The 21631-nt window shown below is 40.8% G+C and overlaps 1 protein-coding gene across 1 annotated transcript in view; it reads right to left on the bottom strand.

Moving 5' to 3' along the window:
• slc7a11 (solute carrier family 7 member 11) overlaps window positions 1-21631 on the bottom strand; it is a 193133-nt gene that overhangs the window by 39787 nt on the left and 131715 nt on the right. The window contains exons 8-10 of the mRNA XM_043674092.2: window positions 16358-16461; window positions 11862-11958; window positions 885-1034 (exon numbers count right to left, since the gene is read on the bottom strand). Coding sequence (XP_043530027.2) covers window positions 885-1034; window positions 11862-11958; window positions 16358-16461 — 351 coding nt within the window. The remainder of the gene's footprint in view (window positions 1-884; window positions 1035-11861; window positions 11959-16357; window positions 16462-21631) is intronic.

The following is a 21631-nucleotide window of genomic DNA, read 5'->3' as shown; positions in this document are numbered from 1 at the left end:
ACATAATGCATGAGGTTAAATTGGACACAATGGTTTGACCTAGTGTGGCAAGAAGATATCTAGTCTAGAATTAAGCAATATGATTTGTTACCTTAGATGCAGTCTTAATTGGCCACTGTATTTTGTTACAGACAGAAAAGGGCTTAAGCATAAATGGGATTTGTCACTTTGAACATCTCAAATGAGCTTTTTTTAAAATCAAATACAGGTTCCTAAGTTTATAAATGATAGTTATTTAGCTCTGCTGAACAAGGCTATCTCACTTATGGACAATATGAAACACAATCAGCCTGTAAAAAGGCCACTGGTCTGAAGTGCAAAAAATTACTGAATGCATTGAGACCCTGGTTTGTCATGAGCTAAATGATATTAACTGAGGCAGGAATTGAAGTATAATGTGTCAAATGGATGTATCCATTTACAGAGCAGAAGAAAGAACTCATGGTCATCATTATTCACTGGCATGAGCTGTTAATTGCTTGTGGGAAATGGGGGTCACCCATTAGGTCCTAACAACTGAATATTATTGTGCTCAGGCAGAAAGATGACCAGTTAGACAAGACACTGGAAGGTAGTATGATCCAGTCAAACCAAAGTCAACATAAGAAAACACCTTAGAGGAAGAAAGAAGGAGTAAAACCACAGGAGAAAAGAATAAACCCATACTGATACAGGGTATAAAATTATTTGATAGCAATTAATACAATGTCACAGCAGTAAATGAATACGTGCAGCCAGTATTGCCGAATTCTATTTTGATTTTACAGGAATTAAATAGAAATGTTATATATAAAGGACCAGAAAGACACAACATTCCAGCAGACATCTTTCCAAAGTCAATTGGCCAATACCTGTCTCCAGTACTGATTTATAGTGAATCTTACCTTAAATGGCCGTGGCATGTCTGGACGCTTGTATCGCAAGTATATCAGACCAGTTACTGCCAGACCAATGAAGAGCCATCGGACAAAGCTCAGGAAATTTAACAGACTATAAATATCACCCACAAACAGCATGAAGATAGTTAAAGGGTACTGCAAAAGATGTAAGTTTAAACAAGTTAAAGGTTGGAATATATTCAGTAAGATTCAGGATAAGACAAAATATTACATTAGCATGTTAAGTATAAGTTATTGTTCTAGTCTTAATATATTCTCATTGACCTTTCACACATTAAAGACCAAAACAGACACTGGTAATATAAGCCACTTTACAACATAAGATACCTGAAGCACGCTTTCAGCTTGGACAACTTCAAGTGTCAAGGTTTATTGAATAGGAGAAGTCACTGTAGGGTAGAATGAATCGTTACTTGTGTTGTGAGCTTCTTATTTTCCATATCTTATCACTCCCTTTGCTGTCTTGGATGTGGACCAGAGAGTGAAGCATTCAGGAATGGAATCGTTCATTGTATATGGATACAATGAAGGTGCAGGGTTAAGTTTGACAACTTATCGCAGTCTAACAAGGTAGCATTGGTACTGTAAACCAAGGTTGTCTTTGTGCTATGAGCTGGACACAAACCAGACAGGAGTAATTTGAGGAGGAATATTGACCTTAGAGTTGAGGAGCAATGACTCCAGTGAGGCTGAAACTTTAAAGCGAGACATTTGCAAAAACCTTTGTAGCCACATACTTCTGAGGGGAGAAGAAGCCTTTCTATTTTGTGTCGAACCTTTATATCATTTTTATCAATTATTATTTTTATTAATGTTATTGGTGTTGAGTGGAATTTTTATTGCAGCTAGAATTGTTGAATCCTCTGGCTATTATGAATACAGAGGAACCTCAATTATCCAGCATTCGATTATCCGAATATCAGATTATCAAGCAAGATCACAAGAGCCCGATGCTTGGCTAAACTATGTTATCCGACGTTTGATTATCTGACATTCAATTAACTGAATGAAATACTCTCTGTCCATGTCCTTCAGATTATCGAGGTTCCTCTGTACATGACATGAAAATTAGTGATTTGGAAGCTTTAGACTAAAGGAAGATCTCGAGAGGATTTTCAGATGGCAGAACAATGCAGGTGGAGTTTAATCCTGAACTTGTGTAGTGATGCGTTTTGGAAAGTCACAATGAAGTGCCAGAGGACTGAAGGATGCCTAACTTTGTGTCATTATTTAAGAAAAGCTGCAAGGAAAATCCAGGGAACTATAGATCATTAAGCCTGACATCAGTAATTGGTTAATTGTTGGAAGGGATTCGGAAAGATAGGGTCTACATGCATGTGGAAAGAAAAGGACTGATTAGGGATAGTCAGCATGGCTTTCTGCATTGGAGATCATGTCTTACAAATTTGATTCAGTTTTTTTGAGATTACCATGAAGATAGATGAAGGCAAAGCAGTAGACATTGTCTACATGGGTTTCAGCCAGGCCTTTGACAAGGTCCCAGATGGTGGACTGGTTAGTAAGGTGAGATCACTGTGAATTGCATTCATATTAATCAACCAATGGTCTTTAGGAAAAAGAACATTTGGACGAGATATGGGTCATTCAGCCAGTTTGAGCTGTCTCTGCCATTCAATAAGATTCCAACTTAACTCCATTTTCCATGATACCCTTACAGAACAAAAATCTATGAGCTGAAGTGGAGCCTGCCAGGGTTGGGTGAGTGTTGATGTGTGAGGGAGGTTACAGGAACAAAAATGCCAGCACATTCAAATTCCGGAATCACATTCAGCATTTACCTCATGCATTCTATGTTTGCATGGAAAACCTTAGGATAGCTGAGTCTGTGAATAACATGTGCTAAAAGGCAATTGCTCCCCATTCAATCTTGACTGTGACTGCCAGTACATGGTCTCCCTGGGCCATCTGAAACTCATCAGACTGAACAACTTTTGGGATTGATGGTGGATGCGATTGACAGTCTGTAGAGTTTTTAAATATTGATGTTTTTTTCTTTTGCCTCTATGAAAGGCTTTTGGTAAAAGGGCTTGCTCTCCAATAGTTTTAGGGTCATTTCTGTAACTTTGGACTTTATTGCTTTTCAATAGCATTTCATTGTCGCCAAGTCTCTGAACTGCATGGGAGCTGCTAACGCACGAAGCATTAGACATAAGATGGATGAGCTTGAGGCTCTTTTGGAAATTGGCAGATACGATATTGTGGGGATAACTGAGATGTGGCTTCAAGTGGACAGGGCCTGGGAAATGAATATTCAAGGCTACACGTGCTATCGTAAGGACAGACTGACGGGCAGAGGGGGTGGGGTGGCCTTGTTGGTAAGGGAGGATATTCAGTCCCTTGCGCGGGGGGACCTAGAGTCAGGGGATGTAGAGTCAGTGTGGATAGAGCTGCAAAATACTAAGGGTAAAAAGACCCTCTTGGGAGTCATCTACAGGCCCCCAAACAGTAGTCTGGATGTCGGATGTAAGTTGAATAAGGAGCTGAAATTGGCCTGTCGCAAAGATGTTACTACAGTTGTTATGGGGGATTTTAACATTCAGGTAGACTGGGAGAATCAGGATGGTATTGGAACTCAAGAAAGAGACTTTGTGGAGTGCCTCAGAGATGGATTTTTAGAGCAGCTGGTGCTGGAGCCGACCAGGGAGAAGGCAATTCAGGATCTAGTATTGTGTAATGAACCAGAATTGGTCAGAGACCTCGAAGTGAAGGAGCCATTGGGAAGTAGTGACCATAATACAATAAGCTTCAATCTGCAATTTGAGAGGGAGAGGGTACAGTCGGAAGTGACAGTACTTCTGTTGAATAAATGGAACTATGGAGCTATGAGGGAGGAGCTGGCCAAAGTTCAATGGTGCAATACCTTAGCAGGGATGACCGTGGAGGAACAATGGCTGATATTTCTGTGTATAATGCAGAAGTTGCAGGATCAGTTCATTCCTAAAAGGAAGAAAGATCCCAGGAGGAGGCATGGGCAGCCGTGGTTGACGAGGGAAGTTAAGAAACATATAAAGTTAAAAGAGAAAAAGTATAACATAGCAAAGATAAGTGGGAAAACTGAGGGTGGGAAGCTTTTAAAGAGCAACAGAGGATTACTAAGAAGGAAATACGCAGAGGAAAAATGAGGTACAAAGGTAAACTGGCCAATAATATAAAGGAGGATAGTAAAAGCTTTTTTAGGTATGTGCATGGCAAAAAAATGGTTAGGACTAAAATTGGACCCTTGAAGACAGAAACAGGGGAATATATTACCAGGAACAAAGAAATGGCAGAGGAATTAAATGGGTACTTCAGATTTGTGTTCACTGGGGAAGACAAAAGCAATCTCCCTGAGGTAACAGTGGCTGAAGGACCTGAACTTAAGGGAATTTATATTTGCCAGGATTTGGTGTTGGAGAGACTGTTAGATCTGAAGGTCGATAAGTCTCTGGGGCCTGATGGTCTGCATCCCAGGGTACTGAAGGAGGTGGCTCGGGAAATCGTGGATGCGTTGGTGATTATTTTCCAGAGTTCGATAGATTCGGGGTCGGTTCCTGAGGATTGGAGGGTGGCTAATGTTCTATCACTTTTTAAGAAAGGTGGGAGAGAGAAAGCAGGAAATTATAGACCAGTTAGTCTGACCTCAGTGGTGGGAAAGATGCTGGAGTCTATTATAAAGGATGAAATTACGGCACATCTGGATAGTAGTAACAGGATAGGACAGAGTCAGCATGGATTTATGAAGGGGAAATCATGCTTGACTAATCTTCTGGAATTTTTTGAGGATGTAACTCTGAAGATGGACGAGGGAAATCCAGTAGATGTAGTGTACCTGGACTTTCAGAAAGCTTTTGATAAAGTCCCACACAGGAGGTTAGTGAGTAAAATTAAGGCGCATGGTATTGGGGGCAAAGTACTAGATTGGATTGAAAATTGGTAAGGTGATAGGAAACAAAGGATAGTGATAAACGGCTCCATTTCGGAATGGCAGGCAGTGACCAGTGGGGTACCGCAGGGATCCGTGCTGGGACCGCAGCTTTTTACAATATATGTTAATGATATAGAAGATGGTATCAGCAATAACATTAGCAAATTTGCTGATGATACAAAGCTGGGTGGCAGGATGAAATGTGATGAGTATGTTAGGAGATTACAGGGTGACCTGGACAAGTTAGGTGAGTGGGCAGATGCATGGCAGATGCAGTTTAATGTGGATAAATGTATGGTTATCCACTTTGGTGGCAAGAACAGGAAGGCAGATTATTACCTCAATGGAATCAATTTAGGTAAAGTGGCAGTACAGAGAGATCTGGGTGTTCTTGTACACCAGTCAATGAAGGCAAGCATGCTTCACTACAGCAGGTAGTGAAAAAGGCTAATAGCATGCTGGCTTTCATAACAAGAGGAATTGAGTATAGAAGCAAAGAGGTGCTTCTGCAGCTGTACAGGGCCCTGGTGAGACCACACCTGGGGTACTGTGTGCAGTTCTGGTCTCCAAATTTGAGGAAAGACATTCTGGCTATTGAGGGCGTGCAGCGTAGGTTCACGAGGTCAATTCCTGGAATGGCGGGATTACCTTACACTGAAAGACTGAAGCGACTGGGCTTGTATTCCCTTGAGTTTAGAAGACTGAGAGGGGATCTGATTGCAATGTATAAGATTATGAAAGGATTGGACACTCTGGCAGCAGGAAACATGTTTCCGCTGATGGGTGAGTGCCGAACCAGAGGACACAGCTTAAAAATACGGGGTAGACCATTTAGGACAGCGATGAGGAGAAACGTCTTCACCCAGAGAGTGGTGGCTGTGTGGAATGCTCTGCCCCAGAGGCCAGTGGAGGCCCAGTCTCTGGATTCATTTAAGAAAGAGTTGGATAGAGCTCTCAAAGATAGTGGAATCCAGGGTTATGGAGATAAGGCAGGAACAGGATACTGATTAGGAATGATCAGCCATGATCATATTGAATGGCGGTGCAGGCTCGAGGGGCTGAATGGCCTACTCCTGCACCTATTGTCTATTGTCTATTGCCTGCAACATGGACCTCTGATCGGGGAAAAAGGGGAGCAACAGCAACAGCAGCATCTTTCTCCATCGCCGCTTGCCAAGGTGATGGACAGTGAGCCTGAGCTGACCGGAAGTGATACTTTCAACGCAGTGGTTTCTGATTGGTTTCCAGTGTCTCAGGAAGCTCAGGCTTTTACAGCAAGCCACTGCTAACATTTGAAGCCTGCTGGAAGACCTTCTGCCAAATGGACCACATGGACATGCATTGCAAGTGGCAGTCAAGGTCACTGCAGCCTGAAACTCTTTGTCTGTGACTGGAGGTACTGGTTACAGAATCTCACAAGGGCCTCTCTGAGGTGACTGATATCACGTTTGTCAGGGCTGCCATTTACATCCCTTTCACTACTGGTGATACCACTCTTATTTGCTGTTCTCACTAGATTCTAAGGGTTTGGAGAGTCTGAGACTACACTCACGTGTGACAATCTATGCACACTTGGATCAACCAGCAATGTTCAGTGGTGTGTACCAAAAGATCATTATTTCTGTCTCTGCAAGTTAGCCTGGAAGCTACCACAATGCCTTCATTCCAGTCTTGTCAAATACACTACAGATATGCTTACCTCCAAGAGGATTTAGTAGACTGAGTCTTTGAGAGAAGGACTACTCTCTAAGGATGTGGCTTAGGACGCCTATGAGGAGCATTACCACTGATACACAGGAAAGTAATAACTGAGGAAAAAATCTGATCAATGAACAAAGCACAGGGATGCTGAAGAAACAGTTTAGATATCCAGACATTGTCGGGGATCTCTTCAGCATGCGCCAGGAAGGGCGTCCAGAATCACAGTGGTCGGCTGTACCTTGCACAATGCAGCTTTGCAGAAAGAACTGGAGCTTCGGGAGCAGAAAGGTGAACATCACACCCCTGTTTCCAACATCAGTTCCTGCTGGCTTGTGATGGGCAGCTCATCATGTGCTACCTCAACTACCTGTCATGGAGCTCCCCACTAAGGTGTGTGTTTCTGAGCTGGTAGAAGGTGTGCATGAGTCTTACGACAGTGCTTTCTCAGAACAAGCAACTTGTTCTGCGAAGCCTTTCTCACCCTCCACAGCAGTCTACAGACTGACACATGGAGGAGATAAAAGCTAAGGCTTAACTCTGACACGATGCAGGGGTTCAAAGTAGATTAGATTACTTACATAACTAAATCATGTGCTTATTATTGCATTTTGAAGGTTGCTGCTATCAAGTCCACATGAGTGAATGGTAGTGTTTGGTGTTAAGCAGTGACTTTTGCCACTTCTGAGCTGGGCTGAGGGACTGGGAAGCTGGTGTCTGGTGAGTGAGACTGGCAGCTGGGTTGTGAGGCTGTGAAGTGGACAGAAAGGCTGGAATAAAAGAGTTCCAAAGAGGATTGAGTGTTGGCTCTAAAAGACAGAGGGGCTGCAAAGGGGAGAAAACAATTTTAAACACTTCAATAAATAAACACCGGGAGCAGGAAAACAGAGGTAAATAAATGAAGAGTTTCTAGGTTAAAGTCGCAGGGATTCAGCAGTTAGTAAATGGGGGGAGAAATGTAATGGATGTAATTTTAAAGAACTAAAAACAGAAAATGCTGGAGAAACTCAGCATGTCTGGCATTGTGTGTGGAGAGAGCAACAAAGTTAATGTTTCAAGTCCTCTGTTTCTCCACAGATGCTGCCAGATCTGCTGAGTTTTTGCAGGCATTTTCTGTGTTTTTTTCAGGTTTCCAGCATCTGCAGTACTTTGCTGCTATTGTAATAAACACTGTTTCAATTAGATAATTTAATGTTGAAGTCTTATACAAACTGAGTACATATTGAAGGTGGCATAGTGGCTCAGTGGTTAGCATTGCTGCCTTACAGCGCTAGGGACCTGGGCTTGATTCCAGCCTCGGGTGACTGCCTGTGTCGAGTTGCACATTCTTCCTGTGTCTGCGTGGGTTTTCTCCAGTATCCTCCCACAATCCAAAGATGTGCAGGTTAGGTGAATTGGCTATGCTAAATTGCCCATAGTGTTCGGGGGTGTGCAGGCCAGGTGTATTAGTCAGGGGTAAATGTAGAATAATGGGGAATGGGTTTGGGTGGGATGCTCTTCAAAGGGTTGGTGTGGACTTGTTGGGCTGAAGGGCCTGTTTCCACACTGTAGGGATTCTAAGGTACACTGGTTTATTTTCTTTCTAATATATCCTTGCTACTTATATCTTTCCATATATTTTATATCTTAGCTTTGTCAAGTGATTTGTTCTGGACCACATATTCTAAGGGTCAGATAATCAGTACACTAGCATAGATCGGACATCAAGAGATTTGCCTAGAAAATTAAAAAGTCCAGTGTGCAATTTTCCTGCATCTAGAACTTTTTGTTAAAGCCTCTAAAGTCAAAGAATTCAGAGGGATCTGACTGACTTAAGCATACTAGCTGACCAGGAAATGTTAGAGGAGTAACTACTCCAACTCCTAGGTAACATTTATACTGAACTTACCACTGATCATCTGACTTGACATCTCTTTCATCACGCTCCCACTAACCCCCAACATCACACCACCCCCACTCACCCTCTCTGCCTGGCCCAACAAGTTAAGTTGTGATGGAGGATGGAGCTATCGTGACACAATTGGAATTTGGTGGTGGCTGTTGAATTTTGATCTTGGTTTTTGTCCTGATTGAAATTTGGAGACCGGTAAAGGCATTGGTCAGGTCTTAAACAAAGATGGGGAAAAAAACCCCAAAGAACTTTGAAGATGTGTGAATTTCACAGGTGGCTTTGAGGTACACTCACCTATACCCAGTTTTTATATTGGTACTTGCCAGATGGGTGGGTTACTCTTAGGAGGTTTGGTGTGGACTTGTTGGGCCAAAGGGCCTGTTTCCACACTGTAGAGAATCTAATCTAATCTAATAAGACTTGAAGCTGCTCTAGTCCAAATGGCAAAAGGTACAAGAGATCTGGGAGTCACCTTAACAACTTCCATGTGTCCAATTTTTAAAACTGCTAACTAAATATTCACACTATGACATGCCTGTTATGAGAAAGGGGATAATTGAATCATACAATCATACAGTTCAAAAGATGCCTTTCAACCCACTGAGTCTGTATCACTAACAATGTGCACGACTACCCTCACTAGTCCCATTCTCCTGGACTAGGCCCATAGCCGTATAACATGCCAAGTGTTCATCCAAGTACTTTCTAAAGGTTGTGAGTAAATCCACCTCAGCTCCCCTCCCAGGCAGTGCATTCCAGATTCCATCACTTTCTGGGTGAAAACCTTTTTCCTCAAACTGCTTCTAAACCTCCTGTCTTTCACTTTAAAGTCTGCCCCTCTGTTCTTGACCTTTCTATCCACTGTGTCCATGCCCCTCATACCCATTTACACCTCTATCAGGCCCACCTCAACCTTCTCTGCTTCAAAGAAAACAACCTCCGATTATCCAGCTGGAATGCTCCATCCCAGGCAACATTCTGCAGAATGTTCTCTGCATCCCCTCCAGTGCAATCACATCCTTCTTACAGTGTGGTGACCAGAACTGCACACAGTACTCCAGCTGTGGCCTAACCAACACTCTGTACAACTCTAACACGACCTCCCTGCTCTTATAATCAATGCATCGACTGATAAAGGCAAGTGTCCTATATGCCCTCTGAACTGCTCTATTAACCTGTCCTGTCACCTTCAGGAAACTGGGAGAAATTGAGGACTGTGGATGCTGGAGACTCGAGTCTAAAAGTGTGGTGCTGGAAAAGCCCAGCTGGTCAGGCAGCATCCGAGGAGCAGGAAAATCAAGCATGAGCTCTTCATCAGGAACCTTAAAGAATCTGTGGACAAGCATCCCAAGATCCCTCTGTTCCTCTGAGCTTCATAGCATCCTGCCATTCATTGAGTACTCCTTGCCTTGTTCTTTCTGTCAAAGTGCACCACCTCACATTTACCAGGATTAAATTCCATCCATCACTGATCTGACCAATTTGTTTATATCCTTTTGCTACCTAAGACCTTTCTCCTCACTGTCAATCACCTGGCCAATCTTTGTGTCATCTGCACACTTACTTTTCATTTCCCCCATATTCTCATCTATATCATTTATGAGTATCATAAACAATAAAGAGTCAAGCACTGATCTCTATGTAATGCCACTGGACACCAGCATCCAGTCACATAAACAGCCTTCTACCATTACCCTCTGGCTCCTGCTAAACTAATTTTGGATTGCCATGTTAGCCTGGATTCCCATCAGCTTCTTTAACAGTTTCCTGTGTGGGGCTTTGTCAAAGGCCTTACTGAAATTCATATCAATTGTTGTTGCCACCCATTCTAATCCGTGACACTATTAACCCTACATGCACTCTGCACAGCCTATCCACTCTCTCAGGACAATTCCCAACAAACATAAGAAGGACTCTGTATACTGCAAACACTTTATTTAGTTTCTACTGTATCATGTGTATTAAGATCTGAAATTAAATTTCATTCATAGATGACCATTCAAGTAAACCCACATCTTTTAATTTTCAATTAGTACATATTTCTAGAGTAGAATAGAAAAAATAGCAAGTAGAAGCATGAGTAGACCACTCAGCTTCCCAGTCTATTCCAACATTCAATACAATCATGGCTGACCATTCAACTCAATACTGTGTTCCTATTTTCTCCCCATACCCTTTAATCCCTTTAGTCCGAAGAACTTATCATACTCCACCAAATTACACCGTATACCTCCAAGGACTCTTGAATATTACTCCTACCAACAGACACCCCCTGCACCAGCCATTCCCCTCACGCGATGTCCACAACATCCAACATCCGCCAGCCCAGATCACCCTCCAGACTATTCCAATACAGAAGGCATTGTATTTATACAAATGTATCAAATAATAATTGAGTTGATGAAAATAAAATAAAACATAGCCCATGAAAACAGCTCCTGAAAATCAAAAAAAGTAGTCCTTGAGAAAAGTTCAGGAGGAGCCTTGAAATTGTAATATTTGACTCTTATTATGCTTTCCTTTATTGATCAGAGTACTGAGTACAGGAGTTGGAAGGTCTTGTTGCGGCTGTACAGGACATTGGTTAGGCCACTGTTGGAATATTGCATGCAATTCTGGTGTCCTTCCTATCAGAAAGATGTTGTGAAACTTGAAAGTTTTCAGAAAAGATTTACAAGAATGTTGCCAGTGTTGGAGGATCTGAGCTATAGGGAGGGGCTGAACGGGCTGAGGCTGTTTTCCCTGGAGCGTCGGAGGCTGAGGGGTGACCTTATAGAGGTTTACAAAATTATGAGGGGCATGGTTAGGATAAATAGATAAAGTATTTGCCTTCGGGTAAGGGAGTCCAGAACTAGAGGGTATAGGTTTAGGGTGAGAGGGGAAAGATATAAAAGAGACCTAAGGGGCAACATTTTCATGCAGAGGGTGGTACGTATATGGAATGAGCTGCCAAAGGAAGTTGTGGAGGCTGGTACAATTGCAACATTTAAAAGGCATCTGGATGGGTATATGAATAAGAAGGATTTGGAGGGATATGGGCTGGGTGCTGGCAGGTGGGACTTGACTGGGTTGGGGTATCTTGTCAGCATGGACAGGTTGGATTGAAGGGTCTGTTTCCATGCTGTACATTTCTATGACTCTATAACTCTATTTCCATTTCATTAACAATATTAATGAGTTATTAATTGTGGTGAGCATATTTGCTTATTTCCCACACCCTCCCGCGCCAAGTTGAAAATTGGATTGTGTCCGGATGCATTGGGATTCAGAGACATCTTCTGGCATCACGGTTTTTAAATTGTTCCCTTGCCTTTTCCTGACCTCTCTGGCAACTGAAAATTCTGGCCATCATGTCTGCATGAGAAGGCTCATTCTGGTATGAGATTGACAAGCAAGATGCTGGAAGTTAGATGAATATAGACTTAAATGATTGGAGATGTTTTCTTACCAACACAATTACAGCAGGAAGAGGTGTATGTTTACGAACATGGATCATGGACAGTATTTCTGGCAGATGACCCTCTCGTGAAGCAACATAAAACATTCTATTCGATTAAAGAGATACAACAGATTACGTCCCAACATTGTAGTGCATTTCCTGTATTGATTGTGCACTACCTATGAGCCTGTGCCAACCAGTAATAACTTCAAAGCTCTCTTTTTAAAGCAACTGTTTGCCAATAAACTTTAACAAGTGTAGTTAAATATGTCAAATGTAATCTCCTTCAAATTCAGCAATCGCATGTATTCCTAAACAATACATAATAAATAACTCAGTGCAATAAATTCATATTTACTCTTTTTCTTCCTGCTGCTCATAACATAGGGAGAGTTTTATTTTGTATTTCAGGAGAAATTCTAATGGAATTTGATTGAGCTTACTAGAAGAAGAGACCGATTTCCCTTTTTGTTGCCTGTACAAGTATCATTAAAAGATATTGATGAAAGAGGGGTTTTCTCACATGGCAGCCACAGAAGATAATCAAAGAGGGTGTAATTGTTAACTTATTCAGTCAGATTCTTACATATGAGTACCTACGTTGGAAGTCACATGTCATGGGCCTGAGAAGAGTGGCAGTGAAACATTTCAGCATCTGTTATCGAAGTTTCATAAAATACTTAGTTGCCTTTTTAAAAGTCTGATTATAAAGTGGGAACTGAGGTCAATTGACTTGCCCTTACCACTTTCCTGACAATGATTGGAGAAATCAATTCAAGTTGCAATTGAAAAGAGAAATTATCCTTTAGCAGGTTTACTTGCTCTGCAAATGCACCAATCAATCAGGGCAACATAACATATATTCTTAACCGACTGGGAAAATACCAAATACTTCATAAAGAATATCTTATTGGCTTTTTAAATTGTGCGATTGTTACTTATTCTCAAATAGTGAGAGGTTGGGAAGTGTTGAACATCAAACTTGGCTGCCCTGTTCATGAGTCACTAAAAGTTAACATGCTGGTACAGCAAGCAAGCAAGGCACATTTTATCAGAAGGGGATCTCAGTGTAGGAGTGACAACATCTTGCTGTAATTATATCAAGCAGTGGTGAATCCACACTTGGAGCACTGTGTGCAGATATGATCTCCTTATTTAAGGAAAGATATAGTAGTCATTGAGGGAGTGCAATGAATGTTCATCAAACTAATTCCTGGAATGAAGGGGATTATGAAAGAGATTGGACCTATATTGCCTGAAAGGATAAGAGGTGCTCACATTCATATAAAACTCTTACAGTTTTCAACAGAGTATAATCAAAAAAGATGTCTTCCACTGGTTTTGAGGATTAGAACTAAAAATAAGGCACAGGCTGTTTAGGACTGAGGTGAGGAGGAATTTCTTTACACAAAGAATGGGGAGTCTTTGAAATTCCCTGTCCTGGAGATGATTAAAAAAAAAGTCCTTGGGATATGGGGATCTTGCTTAAAATGGTGTTGAAGTTGAAAATCAGCCATGACCTCATTGAATGGCAGAGTGGGCTCCAAGGGCTGCATGGCCTAATTCTGATCCCACTTATTATCATGTCCACATAAAGACCAATTCCTTTAACTGAATTCATATTTTTTGGGAAGCAATGCTTCTTTATCCTCACAAAATGCACTATGCTTGTAGTCTGCTCCTGCACATCAGGAAGGGAACCTACTTATCGCACTATGTGCTGTGTTCTAGATTGGTGTGTGGACACACATTCAAAACTTAAATGGAATATTACAAGCAATTAAATTCTTTGCAAAAATTATGCTTGCATGTGTATACATTATAGTATTGGATTGATGTAGATTTGAATGTCCAACAATAAAATATTATACATTATTTGTATAATTTGATCAGTAATTTATGTAATTGAAAATTTTTATAGATGGAAAATCACCCTGTGCAAAAGTATTGAATGCTAATAAATTGTATTTTAATTTCATCTGAAAAGAAATTAATGTTTACCGAAAATAAAGTCAATGAAAATGGAATGACAATGGACTACTTGTCATTAAGATTTCAAATTGTTTCTCTCCAGAATATCGGATGTATTAGTACAACACCCTTACTTTGGGCACATATCTAATTTAAATATTTGACTGTCTATTATTCATCAGATTATTGCAGAATCAACAGAAATGCCACTTTGTAACACTGCTTGAATACATGCACTGAATCTTGATTTTACAATTGTTAACACACATTTGCATACTTTTGCATGATAGTTTGGCCCACTGCTCACACAATTCAGAAGTTTTAGAAACTTAAACTGTACTTGAACTCTTTCAGCTGTACAACTAGAATTATTATTTGGGCCTTACCACATTTGTATTTTAAAACAATAGTTGATATTTCTTGCACAACAACAAGTAAACTATAAAGTAAATTAGCAATAATAAGTTGAGAGGTATGTATTTTGCTACATCTCTGCTTGTTTTTGAACATGATAATAATTAGTATTCAGTTAAAAATAATCAGATTTATGTTTGTTTCACAATGTAAATTAGATTAATTGAAGAAGTAAACAAAATAAGAATTTCTCAGAGGTTGAATACTGATGACAAAAGGTTCTTCAGATTAATCTGCCAGCAAGTGTTTACTGACCAGTTTTAAGAGCAGAAATCTATTTCCTATTTTCCCTATCTCCCTAGCTCAGACATACTGAGGACAATTTTAAGTGCAAAAACTTGGGCAACCAGGTTTTCATGGTTTTATTGTCATTTTAATTTGAGGTGTTTAATATAAAATCTGCTGCCTGGGGTGGGATACACCGTCGCACTGCTGCTGTGAACCTGGTTTGAAAACATTGGAATTTCTAGTAGATTGAGCGAGGATTGAGAATAAAAGGGCTTGAATCTGTGTTTCTTGTTTCATTCTGTCCCTGAATGTGACAATTGGTGTCATTGGAAGGTGCCATGTTGGAGAGCAACTTCTGTACCGAGGTACACATTAGATTGAAACATGGCACTGGTTATGGAATTTCCAAATTGACAATCAAAGAGCGACAGAATCATCGGATGGGAGCAAGTTATTTCCCAATTTCTTGCCTCAGAATGGTGTCTGAAAATGTGTTGCTGGAAAAACACAGCAGGTCAGGCAGCATCCAAGGAGCAGGAGAATCGACGTTTCGGGCATGAGCCCTTCTTCAGGAATAAGGAAAGTGTGCCAAACAGGCTAACATAAAATGTAGGGAGGAAGGACTTGGGGGAGGGGCATTGGAAATGCGATAGGTGGAAGGAGGTTAAGGTGAGGGTGATAGGCTGGAGTGGGGGTGGGGGCAGAGAGGTCAGGAAGAAGATTGCAGGTTAGGAAGGTGGTGCTGAGTTCAAGGGTTGGGACTGAGACAAAGTGGGTGGAGGGGAAATAAGGAAACTGGAGAAATCTGAGTTCATCCCTTGTGGTTGGAGGGTTCCTAGGCAGAAGATGTGGCGTTCTTCCTCCAGCCGTCATGTTGCTATGGTCTGGCGATGGAGGAGTCCAAGGACCTGCATGTCCTTGGTGGAGTGGGAGGGGGAGTTGAAGTGTTGAGCCACGGGGTGGTTGGGTTGGTTGGTCCAGGTGTCCCAGAGGTGTTCTCTGAAACGTTCCGCAAGTAGGCGGCCTGTCTCCCCAATACAGAGGAGGCTACATCGGGTGCAGCAGATGCAGTAAATGATATGTGTGGAGGTGCAGGTGAATTTGTGGCGGATATGGAAGGATCCCTTGGGGCCTTGTCTGCCACAAGTGACTGAGGGAGGGGGTAGAATGATTGGAAAGACAAGTTTCAAGCAGAGAATAGTGTCACGAGGAGCAAAATGAAACGTTAGCGCAAAGTTAATTTTTTTTTAACAACGGCTGTTGAAATATGTAAGTCCGGATACTACTGGATCAACCAGCAGGTTCTCATCAATAGGCTTTTTTTGAGATTTATGCTTGTGGGAGAGTCTAGGAGTAGGGGGTATAACCACAGAGTAAGGGTTTAGCCATTGAAGGGGGAGGAATTTCTTTTCTCAGAGACTAGAGAATCTGTGGAATTCTTCTCCAAAGAGAGCTGTCAAGGCTGGTTCAATGAGTATATTCAAGGCTAAGACAGACAGACCTGTAATGTGCCAGGGAACTAGTTGTTAAAGGATAAGGCAGGAAAATGGAGTGGAGGATCATCAGATAGGCCATGGCCTCACTGAATGACAGAGCAAGACTCGAATGATCAAAATCGACTCTTACTTCTTCTGGTTTTATGATTGAAGTGGTAGCCCCATGAAAATGCAGAGCCTAATAATTTGAAATAAATTGAAATTTGAAGAATAATTTTGCAAAATGTATATTAATTCTGAATGTTTTAAAGCATGTATAATATGACATTTTGTGAAGTAGTGCATTTGTTTCTGTGAGGATAAAAGGTTTCTTCACTTCCATTTTGTTGTGTTACTTTGGTTCCTTCCTGCTCCACTGGTACATGATCAAAAACTGTAAGTTGACAGTATTCTTACCTGGCAACAGCGAAGACACCTCCATTCATAGATCCAAAGCAGGAAAGAGCAACGAAAATTGGTACTGTTATGGAGAACTTGCCCATCAATCGCTCTGCAAAGGTCTAATCAATTAGACTGAAGTTAAAATCAATCCTACACTGTTAATTGCTTAACCAACAATATCAATAGTCACATTTAGTCTTAAATTTTCCATTCTATGTTAACATGAACAAGTAAACATTAAGTGTAAGTCAAAAACAAAAAAAAAATCCTGAAATTTTGCAAAAGTTCTCCTAATCTCTTATTGCAACTCTGGGAAGAGCTAGTAAAACCCACCATCAAATGGCCAAAAATTGTATGATTGTCTGCCTTCATCAAAACACCCCTCCATTCCCTGAACAGGAATAAACAGAATTCTGTTATCACACTTCTGTAGCCCATTTCAGACTTGGATAGCTCCTTTAAGAAAAATAAGGCACCAGTCTGTCACCTCATTAGGGTGTATATCTCTGTTGAGTTACTAAGGCACAGGCAATGTCTTTTAGTTAAATAATCTCATCCTGACATCAAAAGAAGGACAAAACAGCAGGTGGCCTCCTGTCCCTGTGCTCATTAGCTCTGGTCTGCAGAAACGTTAGCTATTTATTGATGAAAATCAGTGAAGGCAGATACATGGTATAAATAGAGCTCTATAATAAACTGATATATATAGGTATATGTATGTAATAATTAACATACAGCTGTATGCTTTATAGGTATATTCTGAACTAATATATGCTTCAAGCATATAAACTAAGTAACAATATATTTCACAAACGTAACCCCAACAAATATTGTTAGCAACCATGCACTAAACTTGTATACATTTTTAACAGGTAAAAATGGCTTTTATTGATTCAGGGGAAGTGCATTTCTCTGGCTGGCCCACATTTATTACCCATCCCTAAGTGCCCTTGAGAAGATGGTGCTCAGCTGCCTTCTTGAGGCATTGCAATGCAATTGGTGTAGAAACACATACAATAATCTTAGAGAGGAAGTTCCTGGATTTTGAACCCTGCGACAGTGAAAGGTTGGTGACATAATTCCAAAACAGGATGGCGAATGCCTTAGGAAGAAGTTTGCAGGTGGTCATGTTCTCATATATCTACTAGCCTTGTCCTTCTGGATGATAGCAGTTTGCAGGTTTGGAAAATGCTGTCTAAGGAGCCTTGCACCTGCGATGCATCTTGTATTCACTACTGCTACTGTGTGCTCGTGGTGAAGGTACTGAATGTTTGTGGACATAGTGTCAATCAAGCCAGCTACTTTTTTCTTAAGTTTTGTTGGAGTTGCATGTCTCCAGCCAAGTGTGGAATATGTCACTGCACTGCTGACTTATGTCTTGTAGACAGAGGTAAGTCATTCACTGCAGGATTCCTAACTTCTGACCTGTTCTTGTGATGTAGTATTTATATGGCTAGTCCAGTTCAGTTTTTGGTCATTGCTAACCCCTGGGATACTGATAGTGCATACTCGGTGATGGTAATGCCATTGAATATCAAGGGGCAATGATTAGATTCTGTCTTGTTTGGGTTTGTTATTGTTTGGCACTTGTTTACGATGAATGTTATTTGCCACTTGCCAAACCTGAACATTTACAAGTCTTGCTGCATTTGGCCAGATCTGTGGAGTTGTCAAACTTGTGCAAGTACCAGCAAACATCCCCCATGATGACATGATGATGGAGAGAAGCTATTTGATGAAGCAGCTGAAGATAGCTGGGCTTAGGACACTACCCTGATTAGCAGCGTCTTATGGAACAATGGTAGTGTTCCTACTTCCAAGACAGGATATCTGGACTCATGTCCCATCTGCTCCAGAGGTGTATTATAATACCTCTGAACAGGTTGATTAGAAATACCTACTCAGATTAACAAGTATCACTTAATAGTGTTTGGATACACATTCTATTGGCTAAATGGGAACAGATGTAAACATAGACTATTTTAAAAAGGACAGATAAACTTCCTGGTCTCATGTCATAACCTTGACAGGAGACAGGCCAAAAGTTCTAAACAGTGGTAGAACCTTGGCATTAGTATATAAGTACAAAAACCATACAAACTGGTTAATTTATCTTTACCTGTGTAAATACTATTCTATATGATTGCTGAAACTTTGCCATGGCGAATGTATCAGTTAAAGATAATTGAAGTTAACTGCACAGATTTGTTTAAATTTAAACCAAACAGGTTGATTTTGATTGAAATGAACTGGTGAACTGTTCGGTTTTGTTCAGGTGGAGGAAGTGCAGTGTATACACATGACTGTAGGTATACTCCATCTGCATAGACAGGACCCTGTGTATTAATGTGTATAGCTTCTAGTAAACACAAGTGATGCCGGGTATGTAGGCTGTACTCCCCAAGATTTACAAATTGCATCAAATGTTGACTACTCACAACACTACTGTTAGCACTGTGTCAATCATCAGATATGATTCTGCATTTGGACAACATTTGGGTAGATAATCCTGAATGTGCAAAGATATGCAATGATAACCAATTTTGTTAGCATCACAGTGTAATGCACTTACTTGTTTTGGAAGCTATGTGTATTAATATATTGGACTCTGTTCTTTGCAGACAGAAATAACATTTTCATGCACTGTGCTTGATTCAACTCAATAAAATAGGTGGCAGCTATTCGCTGGTTCAATTCTCAGAGCATTGCCCTGACTAATCAGAGTCAAACTGCTTGGTTTAAATTTTAAAAGATCCTTACAAGTAACTGGCAAACATCATTAACTAGTGCATTCTCCATGGCAATCCCTCAACCAAGCAGAATCCACTTGCTAACTAATTAGCATTAATTTATTTTAAAGTACACCTGTTGGTTTGGCCTTAGATTGATATTCTTGTAAATTTGCAGTATCAAGTGAGAATTAAACTTCAAACATGCCTGATTTTTAAATTTATTTTCAATTTTTATATATCTTGAAGTGCTCTTACAAAAACTGAATTTTTTTTTCATCACCAAGTCACCTGTGGTATATTTTCAACTATTAACCAGCACCAAATCACCCCTAATCCCCAACTGATAAATTTATGTGCAAAGCCCATTAAGGGCAATGCAGACCACTGAATGTGATGGTGATACGGGGAGGGGGGAGGAGCTAAATTAAACTGGAGTTGGAAAGGGGAGACAAAACACTTTACCTCTGAGGTACCCTCTTCCCTTTAAAGACATCAAGAGCATTAGTGAAACCGCACACTATCTCTCTAAGGATACCCAAGAATGAATGTAGCCATGGAAAAGGGGCAGACAGTGGCATATATGCCCCCCTCTTCAATCTGCTGCCTTGACCTGTTAATAGCCAACTTGGCCAGACTCACGAGCTGGTCCTCTGACTTGATCACATTCCCTGATTTTGTTTTACAATTCAGCTCATCACTTGCAAACTGGCTATGTTAATCTGGAATCTTGTCAGTTTACGGTTTACATCATTATTCCAGAGAAACACAACACTTGCCGGATCTGAGGAGGGGTCATGTGACCCAAAACGTTAACTCTGATTTCTCTCCACAGATGCTGTCAGAGCTGTTGAGCTTTTCCAGCAATTTCTGTTTTTGTTTCTCATTTACAGCATCCGCAGTTCTATCTTTGTTTTAATGACACTCGCCCTTTTGTCATCCTTTAAAGATACTAATATGTTATTAGAACTGTGTAAATATCGTAATGTATATAAATAACAAGTCTGTGAGGAACTGTGTAGAATTCCCTCTTTAAAGGAGGAAGGCCAAATTATCTTATGTGTTGAAATTTCAAGTGATTTATTAAGTATTTGTTCTGAGTACAACAAACTTTCAAGCTATTTATTGAATATTTAGCTTGCACTATTTATGTAGACTATTTCCTCTTTCAATATGAAGATCCCTTGAGTAGAGACAAAATAGTAAATTCACAGAATTGCATTGTCAAAAAAATAGAACAGACTGCACTCTGAATCATACAGCTGGGAAGATTTCTTTTCTAAACTGGAGTCTTGTCAGTGTCACAGAATATCAAAATACTTTGGTGAGCTTGGTTGGCCAAAGTGTCCTGTCACCTCTATCTCAGGAGACACAGCTAAAGTCTCCTCTCTGTACTAGTTATAAAGATAGAACATCAGAGCAGTTTCAAACTAGTCCCAAAAGGGTTTGAGTGCACAGTGAAAGCTGTCTGCATTTCAGCAGCTGCATAATGAGCAATCTTATTCAGTGAGGGCGTAAGTGGCAAGAGAGATGGAAAAGGTCACACTGGTGCATTAGGTGCATTTTCAGACTGCAGTTAAATTCATATTTAGAGTAGAGGCACTTTTATTCCGCATCAAATCCATGATATGCCTGACCTGGATACTGTTGATAAAGGGTCTTAATTAATATATGGACTGCAGCAGTTCAAGTAGGTAGATCACCACCATCTTCTCAAGGGCAACTAAGGATTCGCAATACAAGCTGGCCAGCGAATAGTGCCCATGCACTACAAGTGAATAAAGGGGACAAATGATAGAAAATGTACACACATTTTTCATTTTGGTGAACACTATGAAAATTGCCTTCTTCCATAAGTAGGGCACTAATGACATGTATGGACTTTAATGTTATTCATGAGAAAAAGCGAAAGTTATATTGTACCTTCTTCCCTTCATCTCTTTAGGTCTCCTCAAGCTGCATACCAGTCCTGAGTAGCAGCAGACTGTGAGCCTGGAAAGGATTTTGAGACAATTCGTTCTTCAGCTTGGTGTTTTTCACTAGTAATAATGAAGTTGATTTTGGGAACTCATTAGCATTGACACTATACTCTCTGGGTATCGCTCTGACCTTTTTGCAGCTACTCTGAAAATGAATGAATTGACGATCTCCTTGGCCAATCAATGGAGTGCTCGGTTATACACTTTGCAGTGTGGAGTTGCTCTTGTTGTGTGCTGGCTGGGTGCAGACACCAAACTTAAGACAGGAAGGCATATCCCAAATGTTCTCTGGGTGTTGGGAGAGACTAGAATTTGCTTTTTATTTTAAACAAAATAGTTCGGCAGACATCATAAATGCCTAAACAGCATTCTAACTGCATTAAAAGTATGGGGATATTCAGCCTAGCAGAGAACCTAGTGTCGGCTATTATAGCCTTGTACTTGCTGTCTTCAAAGAGCCACAATTGACAAGTTATTGGCTTTCTGTTTCTCACTCTCGGTACAGGGACCAAGTGCCTGTTGTCTTTCAGCTCATTGAGAACCGACTGCTGCAGAACCCAGCTGTAAATGTGACATCTCAC

This window comes from Chiloscyllium plagiosum, unplaced genomic scaffold, assembly GCF_037043375.1.
Source record: "Chiloscyllium plagiosum isolate Xiang-an unplaced genomic scaffold, Cpla_swu_hap1 HiC_scaffold_36, whole genome shotgun sequence".
In the NCBI taxonomy this organism is placed as follows: Eukaryota; Metazoa; Chordata; class Chondrichthyes; order Orectolobiformes; family Hemiscylliidae; genus Chiloscyllium; species Chiloscyllium plagiosum.
Note: the sequence above shows the minus strand (reverse complement) of the source record. Positions and strands in the feature narration are given on the sequence as shown.